This window comes from Microchirus variegatus (genome assembly GCF_963457635.1).
Source record: "Microchirus variegatus genome assembly, chromosome: 18".
Classification (NCBI taxonomy): Eukaryota; Metazoa; Chordata; class Actinopteri; order Pleuronectiformes; family Soleidae; genus Microchirus; species Microchirus variegatus.
The window spans coordinates 15,512,167-15,530,066 of NC_139819.1; the positions used below are offsets into that span (position 1 = coordinate 15,512,167).

Sequence of the window (17,900 nt, forward strand, 5' to 3'; positions counted from 1 at the left end):
TCTCACATGGATTTCTGAACAAATACCAGTAAGCATGGGCCAGGTTAGATGATAAAAAAAAAATGACGATACAGAAAAGGTGATTTTTAACCCCAAATTAACCCACACAGCCCTCTGAGTCCAGTTTTCTCAAGATCTGCTGCCTGGAATACCTGAATGGTTCAACCCGTGTATACTGGGAAGTGTTTCAGTGGTTGAAAATGACCAGCAGCACCGGTTCGTGGAAATGAGAATCAAAATGAGTTCAGTACTGATCATTCTGTTTATCAGAGGCTCTGCAATGAGCTAGTTAGCTTGTAGAAGGTGTGGGGAGCAGAGGCAGAATGCATTCTTTCCCAACAGGATCATGGCTGGTTCCTCATCAGCGTGTACTTCAAGCTGGCTTTCTCGCCTTTTCATTGTGCAACACAGTATCTTGTGTGTTCTTGTGGCTTGTTATTCAAAATAGATATCAAAGAAAACGTTCTTGTGAAGTTAATCCCAGTCGAGGGGAATGCGTGACCTTAAGCTGTAACACAACATTAATAAATGAATTTGGCAAGTTGTCAGACTTGAATGTGTGTGAGATTTTACAAGTAAGATATTAACAAAATATTAACCCCATGCTCATCTGTTAACTGTTTAAGTGTAAGTTCAAGTGATTAATTAAGCAACTTTGGTAATAAAGTTATTATTATTATTATAATACCATTATTATTATTATTATTATTATTGTTTAACAGCTGCAAATACAGTGCTTAATGTATTAGCCCACCACCCAATGTAAGGTTTATTCCACAGCTGCCCTAAATCAACAGTATTAGTAATTATCAAAATAATAGGGCTGGGCACATTGACGGCGTTCCCAGACTCATTTCAACAATCGGTCACATGCGTCTTTTTCCGGTCATGGTGACGCTGTTGACGTGCTCATAGCATTTTTAGTTTTTTGACCCAATATGTTTTTTCATTTTTATGACATTTGTTAAAGGTGACATAGAATGGTCCTATCTCACATGTGTGAGTTATGTATAGTCTACTTACAAACATTAACTAGTAACGAGCCGATCCAAATCCAAACCCAAAAGCAACGCTAATTGGATCTTCCGGTCTATGTCGCCTTTAAGCACTGTATATATCATGACTACCAAGATTTGTTGAACTATGGTGAATGAAAAGGCCAAAGTTGCCACAGAGTCAGTCTCAGAATACGATTGATGACTTTAGAGGAACAAACCTATGATTTAAACTTCGACACCAAAACACATGGAGGTTGTGTTCCTGCTGCTTTGTCCTGCTCTGCCTGCTGCTCCCCTGCAGGGCTGATGGAGATCAACATAGAGAATATGATAAAGCATGTTAGTGCTTGGCCATGAATCTGTACAGAATATATACACCACTGGGCTCCTACATGGCACTGAGCAGGTCGATGTGAAGGTTTACTCTCACATAAAGACAATACAATCAACATGGTTACGCTCAAGAACAGGTTAGTAATACAAATGTAGCGTCAGCACTATGGAGGGAGGACCACTTCATTATTCAGAATGAGAATAATGAGGATAATAATAGACTTTGTAGCTTCCTAATGCTGTTTCCCAATAGAAGTTTAAAAAAACAAACAATCAACACTATCTGGATAAATTAAGTAATCCTTACATTCAGTCATATCTTCATAAGAATACACTACGATAAATGTGCATTTTATTAAGTCGCTCACTGCAGCTCACGGCTGCAACTGAGCTGAGGGCGCTCTGGGATGTTTTGTTTTATACACATTGTCTGTCAAAACTCTGCAAAACTGAAATCTTCAAATGTCTGATTCTGGATCTGTACAGGTAGTTTCTCCTTCAAAAAGGTGCCGATCCTGCCGTCCATTCAACTGTTCGTCCATCCCGCTGTCCGTCCCTCTCTGGGTGATGTATTATAAAACAGGTGTTTGTCATTTGTAAGAAATGAATTAGTTGTTTTTTTGTGTGTTTAATTTAGTTCTCTGCCTCTCAGTGAGGCTAAGCTGATACAACACCGTGGAATTGATGTTTGATAAAATTCCTCATGTGAGATGGTGGTCACATGATCCTACTTCTTTGCTTCACTCTCTGTGGAGACAAGAGGAAACAGGTAAAGCAAGGAAGAAGTAGTAGAGGTCAAAACATTGACAGTTTAATTCCTCTGTGAAACTGTTTGACCTTAAATGGCAAACATGTTTATCAGTGTGACAGTGAGCTGATGGTAAACACTGTCTCTGCCACTTTATTTAAATTCCCAAAGGATAATGAAATTAGGTATAGAAGAAAAACAAAAAGAAAAGCAGAGTCCCGCTGTGAGAGAGCTGCAGTTGCAGCTAAACCAGCCCTGCTGTGTTTGTGTATAGTGTGTAGTTAAACTGACCAGGAACTTTTCCATTTACGTTATTATTCAGTACAAACACTGATGGACAATGGTGCCCATTGGGGACCGCCAAGATCAGCCATTAGGAATGTATTAAACAATAAGTCTATGTCTCTCTTAGATTACTTGATTAACAGCACTTTGAAGGGATATTTCAGAATTAGGGCCGGCCCAAGCATGCCAGTAATAAAGCAGTAAATGATATGATACTTTTGGGGGAATTCTGCACAGATGTAGCTGTTTTGTTTGAATCATCCTGATGTCAGTCTGCCATTTTCTTAAAAGTGGATTTAATATTAAATGGATCTGAGAAGAGTGGTATTGTGTTGATTTTCCCGTTCATATTCAAAATACTAAGAAGTGAGTGCCCTGTCAGCCTACTACTAAAGTAACACAATAAAACAACAGACAATGTATGTAAAAATAATAATAATAAATGATTATACTGTATTTTCATATTAATCCTGCGACCCTCCGGTGGAGGATAAAGCGGTAGATAATGGATAGATATTTTTTTTCATATTAAAGTTAACAATAAAATACAACACCACAAGCACCACAGTCGTTAATTCACAAATAAGTGCAAATGCACAAAAGACGCTATTAAATAAAAATATAAACGAATGTAGATATTGAACAAAATGTGTTAAGAACTTTTGTCCAAAACACGATGTAAAATGTGCAAAAGACTCACTGTTATTCTCATGCACAAACAAAAGAATAATATGAAATGCTCTAGGGGCCCCCTAGTGGTCACGGGGGCCCTAAGCAGGCACTTAGTTTGCTTATGCCTTGGGCCAGCTCTGTCAATAATGCCATGGTCAAATTCAACTTTTAAATCCATTACTAACAGTATCATGATTTGATTCGATTTCTAAATCAATGAGTCATGGAAATAAAGAGATAAAATGCAGTTAATAAAATGCACTACAAATGTGCAGAACGCTTATTAAGCTTTTGTTTCATTTCAAGATAAGAGGATAATTAATGAGTGTTCTTCTGATTTAAAGCCACATTTTATCTTTCTCCATGTTTCTGTGTTGGTCCGCAGCTTCCTCCACCGTTTACCATCTTCCAACAACTGCAGTCTTTGCCCTGGTATGGTAATCGTCACATTATGCTGTTAAATTGCCTGGCAGCAGGTATCTGCTGCATTATTTCACAACTTCAAACAAAGGCAGGGGTGTATAGCCGATGAAAATATATGGAAAACACTGCAGAGTGAATAATGGTCATTTCAGGAAGGAAGGAGGCGGAAGTGTCTCTTAGCCAAATGAGCAGCGAGCAGTTACTCCCGAGAGAGGAGGCTCAGTTATTAGATTTATTGAACCAGCAGATGGTGTGAAGATGAGACAAGTCTGCAGTTCATTCTGTTCTATGGTTGAGTTTTATTTATAAAAAAGAAAAAGAAAAAAGAAAAAGAATTTGAGTCGATTCATGGAATAAGATGAACAGTACGTGGAACAGTTTTGAGTTTGGGTCAAACCTGGGAAAACAGCAGAGACACAGAAGACGTTCAACCCAGAAACTGAATCCATAGTAACTTTTACAAACACCATTTCTTCAGCGTTATGTATGACAAAATGCTGTATCCGTATCTAAACATGATTGAGTTAACAATGTGCAAAACCTGGTTCTGATGAGGCCGAACCTCATTTCTGCATTAAGGTTAGGGATAAAACTTTGCTTAGGCTGTCCAAGTAAACCAATTTATTTGGTTCGCTGCAGACGGAGAAAAAAAAAATAAAAAAAATCATATGAGAATATGCAAACTGTCCAGGGTGTACCCCGCCTATCGCCCAATGTCAGCTGAGATAGGCACAGCACCCCCCGCGACCCTCTGGTGGAGGATAAAGCGGTAGATAATGGATGGATGGATGGATATGAGAATATGAGAATATGAGAATATGAGAATGTAAGTGTCTTCAGATGTGTATAGATACAGAGCATGGTGTAACATGTAACAGCATGCTGAAACAATGACATTATTCAGCATGCTGTTCAGTTGCAGCAGAATACTTAGTTATTCCCTTCAATAAAAAAGTTGCTATTAAAAGCATCTGAAGTGTAAAAATAACACTTTTGCAGTCTGTCAGCCTAACTGGGCCAGAGTCACACAGTGTTCCAAGCTCACCTGTGGACGAGTGTCCTGACACATGCTGACTGGAGACCAGCGACCTGGAGCTCAACCCTTCAGCACAGAAGAACCAGTAAAGGGGAAATTGTGAGTCAGTGTCAATCAGTTGTGTATGGTTACATAAATCTAAAAAACGCTGCAGTTTAAAGGAGACAGTTAATCTAGTTCCCTGGTGTCCTAACACATTCACAAAAAGTTGTACATCATGAGAAAAGGAATCATCATAGACATTCAGAAAGAAACCACAAACAGTGGACTCACAGGACAAATACTGACTTAAATACACAGACTTAAAAGAATGTTGACAAAACCAAGTACATTTTTTGTTTCATGTTTTTTGTGGTTCTCATTCATCTGTTATACAAATGCTGTGAGTTATCCCCTTCAAACCCAAACTTGTTGTATGTGTGCATTCATTTATGATTACTATAGGTCTATATCCATAAGCTCCTTGCGAACCTAGAGTATTTGAATTTACCAAGTGGGTTACAGTGAGTTTAAGTGAACATTTGTGCCATATAGATAACACATTCACAATGCAAAAAAGGGTTTTTAAATTAAATATTAAATATATTCGCAAGGCAAAGGATGTGATTTGTCACAAAATGAGAGTGACATTTGACCATCAGCATGTAATACCTTGATTTTTGAGTGGAATTTAACTACACTTGCTCCAAATAACAAATTTAAAAGGATTCATCAAGAGGTTCTTGAGATATAAAACTCAAGATTGAGACAAATAGGATCAAAAGCAGCATCTACTCATCATGATTTGGGGTGTTTTGTTGTTGTTGTTGTTGTTGTTGTTGTTGTTGTTGGTTAAGGGATCATATTTTGTCAATATGGACAAAATGGCAGGTTTAGATATAATCTGATTAAAAACAAACAATCTGGTTACAAAACACATACAAGTGTAAATGGAGTACTAATACACACAGGGAGTGTTTGTGGAGCATTGTGTGGTCATACCTTGGTAGATGTCATACTGCCCTGACATCAGGTTGTAGCTCATGCCCAGATGAGTGTGATGGTGTGTGTGAAGGTGTCGAGCGAACTGCACATGGTTCCTCTCTCTTTCTGCGTCTCTCTCTCCCTCAGGGGAACCCTTCTCGCCAGGCTGTAGGAACACACACACGGATTCACATTAGCAGTCTGTCGAGTTTATTCATGATACTGAATGAAAATGAGCAGTAATTCTGAGCTTAAAAAAAAACTAAGCAGCAAATAAAAAGTCTCTGTCAGTACAAATGTTAAGTTGAAGCTGCACAGGTTGAACTCAACTCTATGACAAGATTTTGAGTTTTTTGGCTTGAGTACTGGAGAGTTAGACTGAGCCTCTGGACATTTGACTCATTCAAATACAACAGCAGTTATATATAAAAAAAGAGATTTGAGATCTGATTTTACTTGAGGTTAAAAATCCATGTGACATAGCTTGAATCATTGCTGCAGCTGCTGTTGGCAGAAAAAGGAAAAAAAACATTAACTCTAAAAATTAAAAAGACAGAAGCAGGTGGTGGTCATATCGACCATTTATTGGATGAATTTATTATAATTGTTAACTATATGGAAAAGTGCTTAAGTTTTTTGTAACACGTTTTGTGTTTATTATGCCATTTTGTCTCTTTCATATAATTGGATTTTATTCATCACCTTATTGTTTTATGGTTGTCAATTTTACAGTGTGTATTTTTTATGTTCAAAATGATAGGCACTACTGCATATAAATAATGCTGTGCCAAGTCTTAATCGTTTATTTATTGATTTGTGGTTATAATTTATGTTCATGCAACAAAAATGAAGCTTTCATTCAGTGTCAAGTCGTTTCTGATTCAATAAAATGATTACAACACACTGTAAATGTAGCTGTCCAGAGTCACTGAGTTCAGTGAAGTGTTGCAGTTAAAGTGCATCAAGCATTAGTAATGTTGTCACGTTTTACGTAGTAGTTACTATCAAGGCTGGTACACACCAACTGAAACAGCAACATCACGTCCATTTACCTCATTCTCCTCGCCCAAGTGTTTATGAGAAACTACGGTGGCCTTTAGGTAGAACAAAAACAAGAAAAACCCCTTCATACACCCAGTACAGCGCTACTAAACAAACATGGCAGTACAACATGATAGCATGCAAAGTAACTTTAAAGGCAACATAGTATACCCTATTTCTCCAAGTGAACCTAGTTCCCTGGTGTCCTAATGAACATGTCTGTGACATGCTTTGGCCAAAATACCATAAGGTTGAAGCACCACAGCAGTTCAATCACCCTGCCAAAACAGCCCTGTTCAGAACACTCGGTTTGGTATTATCTCTTTAGGTCCACCTTAAAGGTCCACCTTAAAAAAAATGGAAAATCGAAACTTAAGGGACAGGAAATGACATCAGCCACAGAGGCTACTGGGAGCTAACAGCAGTTAGCATTTGGAAAAGTGATCATTTCTAGGCTCCAGTAGGCACATTGCTGTCATATATAACATGTATCCACTGGACAGATAAATCCTCTGAGGCTGGAAGTTTGTGGAGGACAACAATTTCACGAATTTAGGGCATTGTGACGTCCCAGTGAGCGCGGAAGTCAACATCACATTTCATCTCTTGTAGCCTACTAATGCTGCGTTCCAGAGCCCATCCAAACCAGTTGGACGTGGGACTTATCCGACCTCCAACTAGAAAAAGTGCACTGGAATGCCTGTCGAAGTGGGACCTCCTACTCGCGAAGTCGGGGCTGATCGACCTACCCCGACTTCACCAAAATGACGTCGGAAAATAATGGCGGCGCCCATGGAGTTACATGAATAGGCTATAAACTTTACTTTTCTGCGTGTAGACTTGTTTTAGAAACAGCAATTTTAACTTGTTTTTCATTTTATGGCGTGAAATGATGTCGTCATTGATATCTGTTAGCATGAAGATATGTAGGGCTACGGTAAAAGTATACTCATGATGTTATCGGTATCACTTTTACATATACGGCTTGCTTGTGTATGTAAGTAGACTGAATTGCTGACAGTCAAAATGCCTCTTCAAACATAAAGCAAAAGCGCCACGATCGTCCATGTTTTCTAACATTCGACTTCAATTGGTGGAGCGCTTTGAAGTAGGAGCTAGTACAATTCAGGTAGGATAAGTCCCACATCCCATTTGTTTGGATGGGCTCTGGAACGCAGCACTACTTCAAATCGTTCCAGCAATTGAAGTCGAATGTTAGAAAACATGGACGATCGCGGTGCTTTCGCTTTATGTTTGAAGAGGCATTTTGACTGTCATACATATATACGATATGTAACATCATGAGTATACTTTTACCGTAGCCCTACATATCTTCATGCTCACAGATAACAACAACAACATCATTTCACGCCATAACATAAAAAACAAGTTAAAATTGCTGTGTCTAAAACAAGTCTATACGCAGAAAAGTAAAGTTTATAGCCTATTCATGTGACTCCATGGGCGCTCCAGGAAGTCCCACTTCGACAGGCATTCCAGTGCACTTTTTCTAGTTGGAAGTAGGATAAGTCCCACGTCCAACTGGTTTGGATGGACTCTGGAACGCAGTATTACTTAGACTGAGGAGTACCACAAAAACATGAGTGAGTCATCTTTTTCACACTTTGCTGACTGATACAGCCTCCAGAGTCCCAAATATAAGGATTTAATGATTAAAAAGTTTTGCACATAATATGTCCCCTTTAATGTAATGCTAGGGTTAGGGTTAATAAATCATAACAGCCATTTTCTCATTCATGCTGAACCAGCTGAAAAGTCACAGCAGCCTGATACTCAATGTGTTGTTCTCAATTGCTACATATTATTGTTATTAATATAACAATAATAATATTAATATATCTAATATATTAGTATAATCCAGCCTTAACAGTTGATTCCAGTGGTGTGTTCAGACTTTGTGTCATGTGTAGGAAAGCTAACAGTTTTGCTGTGAGAAGTATAAAAGTGTCCTTTAAATACTAATGCTGAGCACTGCAATGTGGATGTGACATTGGAGTGAGTGGTGTCTCACAGCAGGTGATTTTCCGTGGTACTGGTGGCTCTGCTGCTGCAGCAGCTCTGTGGCTGATGACGAGGAGGAGTCACTGCTCTGCTTGCTGCTCACAGCCCCTCTGCCAGGTGGCGTCACCTCGGATTCCTCCCTGCCCGCCGTCTTACCATACAGAGGATAGTGGAAACCTAATGGACACACACAAACACAGGGAAACGATGCTTTTATGTTTTGTACTGAAGAACTCTTTCTGTAATTTAGAGGCCAAGGTGTTTTCTTTGGATAAAAATAGTCCTGATGCCTGAATTTGTACCATTAAAAGTCTCTGTATTTTACTGCAACAGTGCAGCAGCTGCTTTTAATTATTTGGTATCGAAAACCTAAACTAATTGATAACACAGTTTTAAGAGTGGAGGAGGAGTTTCACATTGCAAGCAAAATTGATATAAGTAGCAACTAAATAAATCACAGTGGAAAATACCTTAAACCTTGTTTACAGTATACATTTTTAACACACTTTTCCCATTGATGATGAGGGAAGTTCTCAGGCATACCCATACTCATTTTGCAAAGATAACTTTAAAAAATATTTTGGAATGATGAAGATTTGCATTTATGTTTAATGTTTAATATTTCCCCCTTTTTGACAGTTCAAAAGAAGCAAGGGATTTTAAAAGCCACAGTGGGCTGGACTGGGAAATAGATTGCTATGAAAAAGGCAAAAAAGCTAAGTAATTTAGCAAAACAATACAATCATTTACTTTACTTATATACTATATATATATATATATATATATATATATATATATATACTGTATGTATTTTAGCAAGATTTTGTCAAATTATTTTGGGACTTAGGATATTTTATACAGTAAACCAGACCCCTTTGCTTTGCAAAGTCTTTGTTCTTCTAGAATGAAATAATAATAATAATATAATAACAATAAATAATCTATACTCTTTACCCTTACCTGGGTAATTGTGGACCAGTGTCGGGGACACCCCTCTGTAGGAGCCCCCGCCGCTCTCACACATTGTCAGGTAGGGCTGGTAGGAGGAGTGTTGATACTGGATGTAGGGCTGCTGGGGAGTCATTGGAGGAGACACTGCTGAGCGGGCACTCTGGGACTCCTCAGAAAACCCTCCTATTGGCTCTTGGCCTTGATCATCCAGCCCTTCCAGCCGGTCCGAGTCCTCAGCATTGATGTTAGGTGGGAGATCGTGGGCTCCATGGACCCGGGATTTTTTAGTGTCTCCGCCTACGCCTCCTCCCCTCTCTCCTCCACCCTGGGTCATCTTGGCTCCAGCAGGCTCCACGGTAGCTCCCCATTCTTTCCCCATGTCTGCCTCACCTTCCTCAGCCTCCTCTCCATGTTGACTCTGTAGCTCTGAGTATTTGCTGTGAGCAAGGCGGTGAGCCCAGGTGGGGCCGTCTGAGGGCTAGATCGATGGGGACAAGTGTTGGTGCTAGTTGCAGTGTTTCCCCTATAATTCTTTGTTAACAGTGGTGGGTGGGAGTCATTCTGAGGTCAGTTCAACATCAGTCCAAGTCTCTCTTAATACTAAATGCATTTTTTTTTACAGTAAATAATAGCCTTCTAGCATTTTGTCTTTTTGTGTTTTTGGAGGGAAAGCAAGGCAAATTTTTTACTTCAGTTTAACAGAGGTGGAGAATTTCTTGTTGCGGTGGCCCACCGCTGCTGAATGACTATAGAGGAAACACTGTGTACTCAAGTGAACAGAGCCATAGACAGAGCACCTATCACTGGCTCTGAGTGTGATGTTGATGAAGGATGACGTTTCAACAGCAGGCGGCCATTCAGAGGTGGGATGTGACGAGTGTGACGTCCCTCTCAGTGACACGAATCAAGACACTTCATGACACAAGATCAACTGCAGCATTTAGGCCAAACTGAAGGGAAAACACAACCAAACCCACCCCAACATGGCTTTCATTCCATTCATACAACCACTTTACATGACCCAACATGGCCAGCATTAGATGTTAAATGCACTGTGAGATAACGGGATTCAAAATCTGTACAAGCTTTCTGAAAAGCAGCTCATTACAAAACCACCAGTTATGTTTAAGAAAGCATTCCTTTGTTTCTTTGTGTATTTTATGTTTAACATTGACACTTTAAGTTGGAATTACACGTTCATGCATCACTCAAAACAAACTACACGGTTTTGATTTAACCCAAAAAGACTGAAGAAGAGCTGCAGCACCACAGAGGCCATACGGTCTTAAGCACCTAATGGTTTAGCTGTACACGATGTGTGATTCATCTCTGTGTGACACAATGGTGATTAAAGCACACCAACTACACCATCAGCGGCGGCGGCCGGTTAGAGGCAGAGGGAGAAACTTACACTTGAAAAGGAAACATTTGAGTCCAGATCTGCCTGACTGTTTGCGTTGTGGAGCGATGAAGAAGAGGAAGTAGACGGTGACTTGTCATCACATTCTTTCATCAAGACCTGGTGCTGGTCCACCATACCCCCGTGCACCGCCTTTAAGCTCAGACACTGTCCCCTTTCTCCTCTCTCACTCATCTCCACGTACGAGAGGACTGGTTTGGAACAGCACCCTTTGGAACCATCTGGACCTTTCCCAAGCATGGATTCAGTGACTGAGCATCCAACAATATGTTTCACATCCTCACTGTCTCTTAACCCCTGTCCCCGCTCGCCCCTCTGCTTGACACTGGGTGGCTGGTCACAGCATTTAGAGGCCAGTAACAGTTTCTGGTCCATGTACAGTCCTCTGGAGTACTGTCCATAGTACAGGGACTGGGCCAAAGCAGTCTGGGTGTGACTCATAGCCAGCTGGAGCTGAGACTGGGGTGGCCCCTCACCTTTCTTAGAGTCAGAAAACTCATGGGAGGAGCTTTTGTCATCTTCATTAACATCATCCTTTCTGTCTTTTCCTTTGCCATCATGACCAGAGCTTTTGTGGAAAGCAACGCTGCTGCTGTTTTGCTTCTCTGACTGCATATACCCCTGTAGGTAGTAAGGGTCATAGCTGTGGTAGTACGGTGACTGGGAGTCTTTTGATGGCGGGGCAGATGATGTAGGTGGGGTTTTACTAGGGTTTCCATGGTTACTATTGGAGCTCACCTCAGAAGACGCTGAGGAACCCGACTTGGACCTGACTCCATCTGAGCGACATTCGGAAGATCCCCCATCATCCCCAGCATCTGAGATGTCAGAGTAGGCTGGACTGTTGTTCTTGCTGCTGCCATCTGCTGTTGCCAGGCAACTACCATTTGCATCAAGCCGTGATGAACTGCCAATGGAGGGACTGGGAGCATTGTCAGTAAAGGTGTAGACCTTATCAGCCTCTGCACGGATACTAGCCATCCTACTCTCTTGGCTCTCCGTAAGTCCATTCATCACATCTTGCTTACTGAGATGTTCCTTCAGAAGACTTCCAGAAATTTCCTTGACACCCATTTTAGATCCACCACCATCTTCCATTTTGATTCCGCTGCTGTCTCCATTCTGCATCCTGGTTGGCACATCTTTGTTATGTTTGTCCTTCAGCCTCCGTTTTTCTTTCTTCCTGGTCTCTTTGCTGCAGGTAACTAGGGTGGCTTTGACAAGACTTGGCTCCACAACAATGCTCAGCTTTGGTTTGATGGGTTTTAGTGGAAGGTTTTTACTTGTGAGGCCTACTGCTGCCATGGGAGAGGGCTGCTGAGAGGCAGGAGTATCTGCTGTAGTTGAGGGATATGTTGCATTTGGTATGGCAATCAGCTTGGGTGGAGCAGGGGCTGGGGCAATTGGCCGGTTTGTCCGCGACTTGGACAGCTTATCTACCTTCCCATTGGCCTTTTTACCCTTTTCACAAGCACCTCCCTTTTTGTCAATCAAACCTTCAGCTTCTAGTTTGGGCATCTCTACCATGGAGTTCCTGTCTGGGACCATGCAGTTCTCCAGAACAACAGTCATGTTAGAGATAATGGGCAGATTGCTGAGGTCATCAATCAGCCCATCTTTTAGAAGTGAGGTTCTTCTGGTTTTAGAGTTAGCTATGGGGTTGTGGTCTGTACTAAGAAGTAGCCGCCTGTTTTTAGGAGACCCTACTGTGGTCACTTTGTATAGAGGAGCAGGTTTCTTAGAGGAACTGTTGGCATTACTACTGTTATTTGTGTCTGACAGGTCATATGTTATGTTGCTGATGGTATCTTCACAATCTGATAGTCGTTCCTCACTCTCTCCATCCTTAACAGGCTCCAGTTCAGGTTTCCTCTGCTCTTCAGCCTCCAGGTGTGCATGTGTCTGATGGTAGCGCAGTCCATTGATGTGCTTGTAGCGTTTAGTGCAGTTGGGGTGGGGGCAGTCAATGAGAATGGGAGGGGGAGGTGGTGAAGAAGCACCTCCACCTGGATCCATGAATGAAGGGTCTGATTTGCCCTGAGGTGTTGATGGGGCACTCCGGGATTTGGCTCGAATCCGCTTTCCATTTCCATTTTTAATGTCATCAGATGACACTAGGCTGAGGTCCAGGTCAGCTGGTGGTTTGTTCTTTCGCTTACCAGACGATAGGCTGTTGTTGTTGGAAGATTTCATCTCCTCAACAGTGAAGAAAGAGGATGGAGTTCGGCAGGTGCTGTTGATGAGGTTGAGGCTGCCTCTCCGTCCCTTGGTGTGAATAGGTGCAGTGGTTCCAGACACACCACCTCCACGGCTCCTGTGCTGTGATAGACCTCGGACTTTGGCAGCAGGGACTGGCTCAATGCAGGACCGCTCAGCCATGGCCATTCGCATTCGTTTCCCCCGACCACGCCCACCTAGCAACTCTAGGTCACTGGAAGGAGACTCGCAAAACCTGGACAGATGAAGAAAAACATATTTAAAAGATAATTCTTCATAATAAATACTTACTGACAACATGAACATAGATGAGCTGGATCACATTGTGTCACACAATATTAAAGGTGCCATATGTAAGAATGTGGCCAAAAAACGTTCAAATTGAAAATACCAAGGTCTTTTAGGTTTTGTTTTCTGACGTAACTGGCAACCCGTGGCAGCTGAGACTCTACTGACTGCAATGATTGGTAGATGGCGGTAGGTGGCGCCACATGCCAAAACATGATTTCAAAACGTAAACATGATTTGCAGTCTGCAAAATATTTTTTTTAATGCAAATATTTTGTCTGTACTGTTGTTGTTGGTGAGTTCAGTTTGTTATATGAACATTATTCCTCAGTCTCTGTGACATATTAGGAGGATTTTATGGCCAGTTGCTTTAGATTTATTACATAATGCACCTTTAAAAGTATCAAATCACTTCATATCACTTCAATGCTGTTTTCGTTGTTATATGTTATAACTAAGAAAAACTATACTTTTTCACCCCAACTGAACCCAAACCGTAGAAGCTAGTGGATCTTCATTGTCAACCACTTAACCCAGATGCCAAGGATAAAAAAAAATATTTTTCTCTGCACCTGCTTCTCTTTTTACAACATAAAAAGAATGTATACCGACCACAGTTATCTCTGTGTTTTGATATGTATTCGCAAGCCATCCTTTCTGCTTTGAAGTTTTTTCATGCTGTTTTAAACTGTGACTTGAATCTTAACATTGCTAACATGCTTTTCTAAACACCTGTGTGTTTGTCAGGCTCTATTTTCAAAGCCATGCAGACTTGAACCTTGCATCTGTGCGGGCTCTCTAATGCATTAATTACGACCTTACATCACAGGACGGATTGGTGTTAAAAACTCGATGAATAAATTCTAACCTTGGAAAAACTGTTTGGGTTTTAATCACCTTATTAAGAAAACAGACTGCAGAGCACATTTAGATTCGAGTTTCTTGTCCCCACCCCCCCGTGGATTTAAAACGATGGTATCTCACATTTTCTCTGATGTTTGTAATTGCTTTCCTCCATCAGTTTGCCCCTGAATGTCACAGCAGATGTGGAAACATGCGATTTAAACTTTCTGTAGTTTCTCTGAGCACATTTAATGACATCTCTCACTGCATTGCCCCTGATGCGACCCAGAAGATTTCGAGTTGTGTCTGCATATTGAAATGTTAAGGCATTGTCATTGCAATGTGAAAATGCACATCACATCAGCGACATGCAAGGATTAGTAAGGTGAATTAGGACAAACATGTAATGCAAGAACTATTGTGCTGCTTCATTCAAACAAAACACTAATTTGAAGTGATAGGTATTTTGAAGCGTGGTCCTATGAGGTTCAGAAACTTGGATACAGCTCTTTGTAATATTTAGCTCCAGAATTGATAATTGTTCATTGTTAGGCAGATAAAACACTCCCATTCACATCTCAATCCCCCCAGAATAGGATTTCAGGTAATCTATTGAAAAAACATGTATTATGCACATCACAATGTACACATTATAATTACATCACAAAAATGCATGTCACAATGACCTTTCCTACTTTGTGCAGCCATATATTTATGGTATTTTGTGTTAGTTTATCTTTCACACATAATAACAGCAGGAAGTGTTTCATTCCAGCGAAGTATATAATAAAGCTGTGTTCAATAAAATAAATCTATTCTTTGATTCCTCAGATTAAGCTGTAATCGCCATGACAACAATCATTTGCATGCAGGAGCAATAATTGAGAGGTTTCAGCCTTGTGAGCAGTTCCACTCAGCAATGACAAAAAAACACCCAAGTGTATTTCGGAAAGGAAAATAGAGAGCAGTTTTCTTATTACTGCTCATTGTGGAATAACAGCTAACAGCCTTAGGGCAAATTTAAAATGTTTCATCATTTTAGCAAGATTAAAGCATTTTGAATAAAAATAATTGCCATGCCCAGTTAATATTAATAAAAACAACCCTTAGTAAATAAAACACAACCAGAATATAACAAGGAATATAACATTATAATGGAAACACAGTCACTAAGCAGTTAAACAGTGTGCTAATTTTACAGACGCTACTGGCATTATATTAATCATCAATGTGGGTTTATCTGTAGGTTTGTCCTTCAGTACATGGTGTGCTGCAAGTACACGTACGACTGAAATTCTGAATTCCTTACACCCCTTTCCAAAAAATAACACCATGGAGAGCGTCAAAAACTGTAAAAACTTGCATTCAAACTCCTGTGTTTTGAAAGGAGACAGCACTTTGGTGACATCCCTTCCTTTGGTGCTTCCCTAGAGTGTTTTTACACCGACAGTTATTTTGCTCTTGTTGGATCATGAGTTTGTAAACTGTGAGTGTTTTCACTTTAATTCACCATATTTTTGTACAGCTATTGTCCAAATTCTTGTCTATTGGTTGGCTGGGTTTGTAATTATTGAAAACATGATTTGTTAAAGGTCACACAGAGTGGTCCTGTTGCACATATATGTTAGTTATGGAGGTCTACTTACATATATTAACTATATATATTAATTAATTAAGAAATCTGTCCTTTTTGAAGCACTAGTCAGCAGCGCTATTTCAGACATAAATCTCGCCTGAGAAGACAGACTGTGTTGTGATTGGCCAGTACCCCGGAAGTGACATTCGGCACATCCGCTCTCAGAAGCGCAGCTCCCCCCTCTGGAACGATGGATGCACTGCTCCTCATTATCAAAACATTGTTTTAACAGTGTTTAAAAATAGCTTCGTCACCACTCCCCGCTGCAGTCCCTTTATGACTTTGACCCGGAGTCAGACCCAGAGTCAGAAGACACTGTCGCTCGTGAAACACCTCCACAACGGACGTTATTCTTCTTCTGCGGTTCAATGTACGCAACCGGATGTGCATGCAACAGGTGTATATGTGCAACAGGACCACTCTATGTGACCTTTAAATAGTTAAATCTAAATACTAAATTCTAAATATAAATATGAAGATAAATGTTAAATCTAACTACTAAATATCAATTAAAATGATAAATCTACATGCTAAACATAAATATAAATCTGAATCTAAATCTAAATGTTAAATCTAAATCTACTGGGTCAAGCTAGATTTAAGCTAAATATGCAAATTCACACTGTATCAAAATAAAGCTCAATGAGGTCAGGCTGTGTTTATAGAATCAAATAACAAATTAAAACCACCTTTGTGGGGGAAATAAACACTTGAACTTACATTATCATGCCATTGCCACACATTTTTTGTTGTTTACTGTTACAGAAAGTGTTAGTTACCTCGGTGGAGCCCAGTCATGTTTAGTGCAGTCCAGCAGAGTTCCCACGTAGGTCCTTTTCCTCCATGTCACATTCACCACCAGCACACCTGCCATACACACACAGGACAGAGGAACTGTTTTAAAACACTTTTTTACACTTTCTTTTGCTGTCGTGGCATCTTTTTTGTTCTGACTTTTGAATGTAGAGACATTGAATGTATTGAATGTAGAAACAAACCTCTGACCAAAGACAACCTATGCATGACAAATTCTTAAAAAACTTAACTGTGTGACACTGTTCTTGATGTCATCTTCAGTCCTCTCATAAACTCTAACCTGGAGACTGAAGAGCCTTCAACACACACATGTTTTTCTTCACTGACTTTTGAAAACATTAACCTTCATTTTGTGATGCACCAGCAGCAAAGCCAAGCAAATCAAACTTCAGACACATTACAAGACCCAAGGGGTAGATCGGATCTTAAGGTAAACATTCCTGTTTCATATCACATTTGCGTCACCAATCAGTTGCATTATAGGATTGTAGTTGTCCACATACTCACTGCACAATCCATGTACGGTATGTATTTTACAGAAGTATTCCACTAAAGGAAGCACATCACGGAACTCAGACCAAACAGACCTATGGCATCACAGGAGATTACATCTGAGTTCAAGGCAGAAAAAGTGATCGCGGCTCCAACAAATAATAATAATATTGTCACCTTCAAACCTTTGAATTTAAAAAAGGTGGCTGACATGGTGCTGGACAAACAGCAGCCGACATAGCAATGGATGACATCACAGTGAGTTAAACACTGAGCCGGAAATGGAACCACCGACCTTCTCTGATGACATTTTGACAGCTATATTGTGACAAGAAAAGACAAGCCCCATGGTAGAAAAGACAGTTCAGTAAAGAGATGGTGATAACCCAGCTCTCTGTGATACACAATAAAAGTCAAATAAATTGATACTCTTTTTAATGTCTGCATACCAGCAGCAACCAGGGAGCTTTTCCTCTTCACTCTCATGTCCCCTGTAGCCTTGATGGTCTGAGAGGTGATGGTGTTTCTATTTATAGACTGTATGACTCAGAAAACTCATCATCTCAACGCTTTTCGTGTCACTATTAAGAAAATCAACCTTCAGGCTGAAGTTGATTCAAAGATTTCTGAAACAAATGTCCCAGAATCAGAGAATCTGATTGTGTCACTGAGTTGTTGTTAATTGTGTTGGTTCATTTATTTGTTCATTGGTTTAT

General features: G+C 40.3%; 1 protein-coding gene across 1 annotated transcript in view; it reads right to left on the reverse strand.

The window, feature by feature from the left end:
* Positions 1-2,058: 2,058 nt before the first annotated feature.
* The window catches only part of znf608 (zinc finger protein 608), a gene marked incomplete at both ends in the record, with an annotated part of 42,759 nt that continues 26,917 nt past the window's right edge, over positions 2,059-17,900 (reverse strand). The window contains 7 exon segments of the mRNA XM_083904606.1: positions 2,059-2,078; positions 4,505-4,561; positions 5,477-5,624; positions 8,532-8,698; positions 9,482-9,950; positions 10,884-13,344; positions 16,656-16,743. Coding sequence (XP_083760732.1) covers positions 2,059-2,078; positions 4,505-4,561; positions 5,477-5,624; positions 8,532-8,698; positions 9,482-9,950; positions 10,884-13,344; positions 16,656-16,743 — 3,410 coding nt within the window.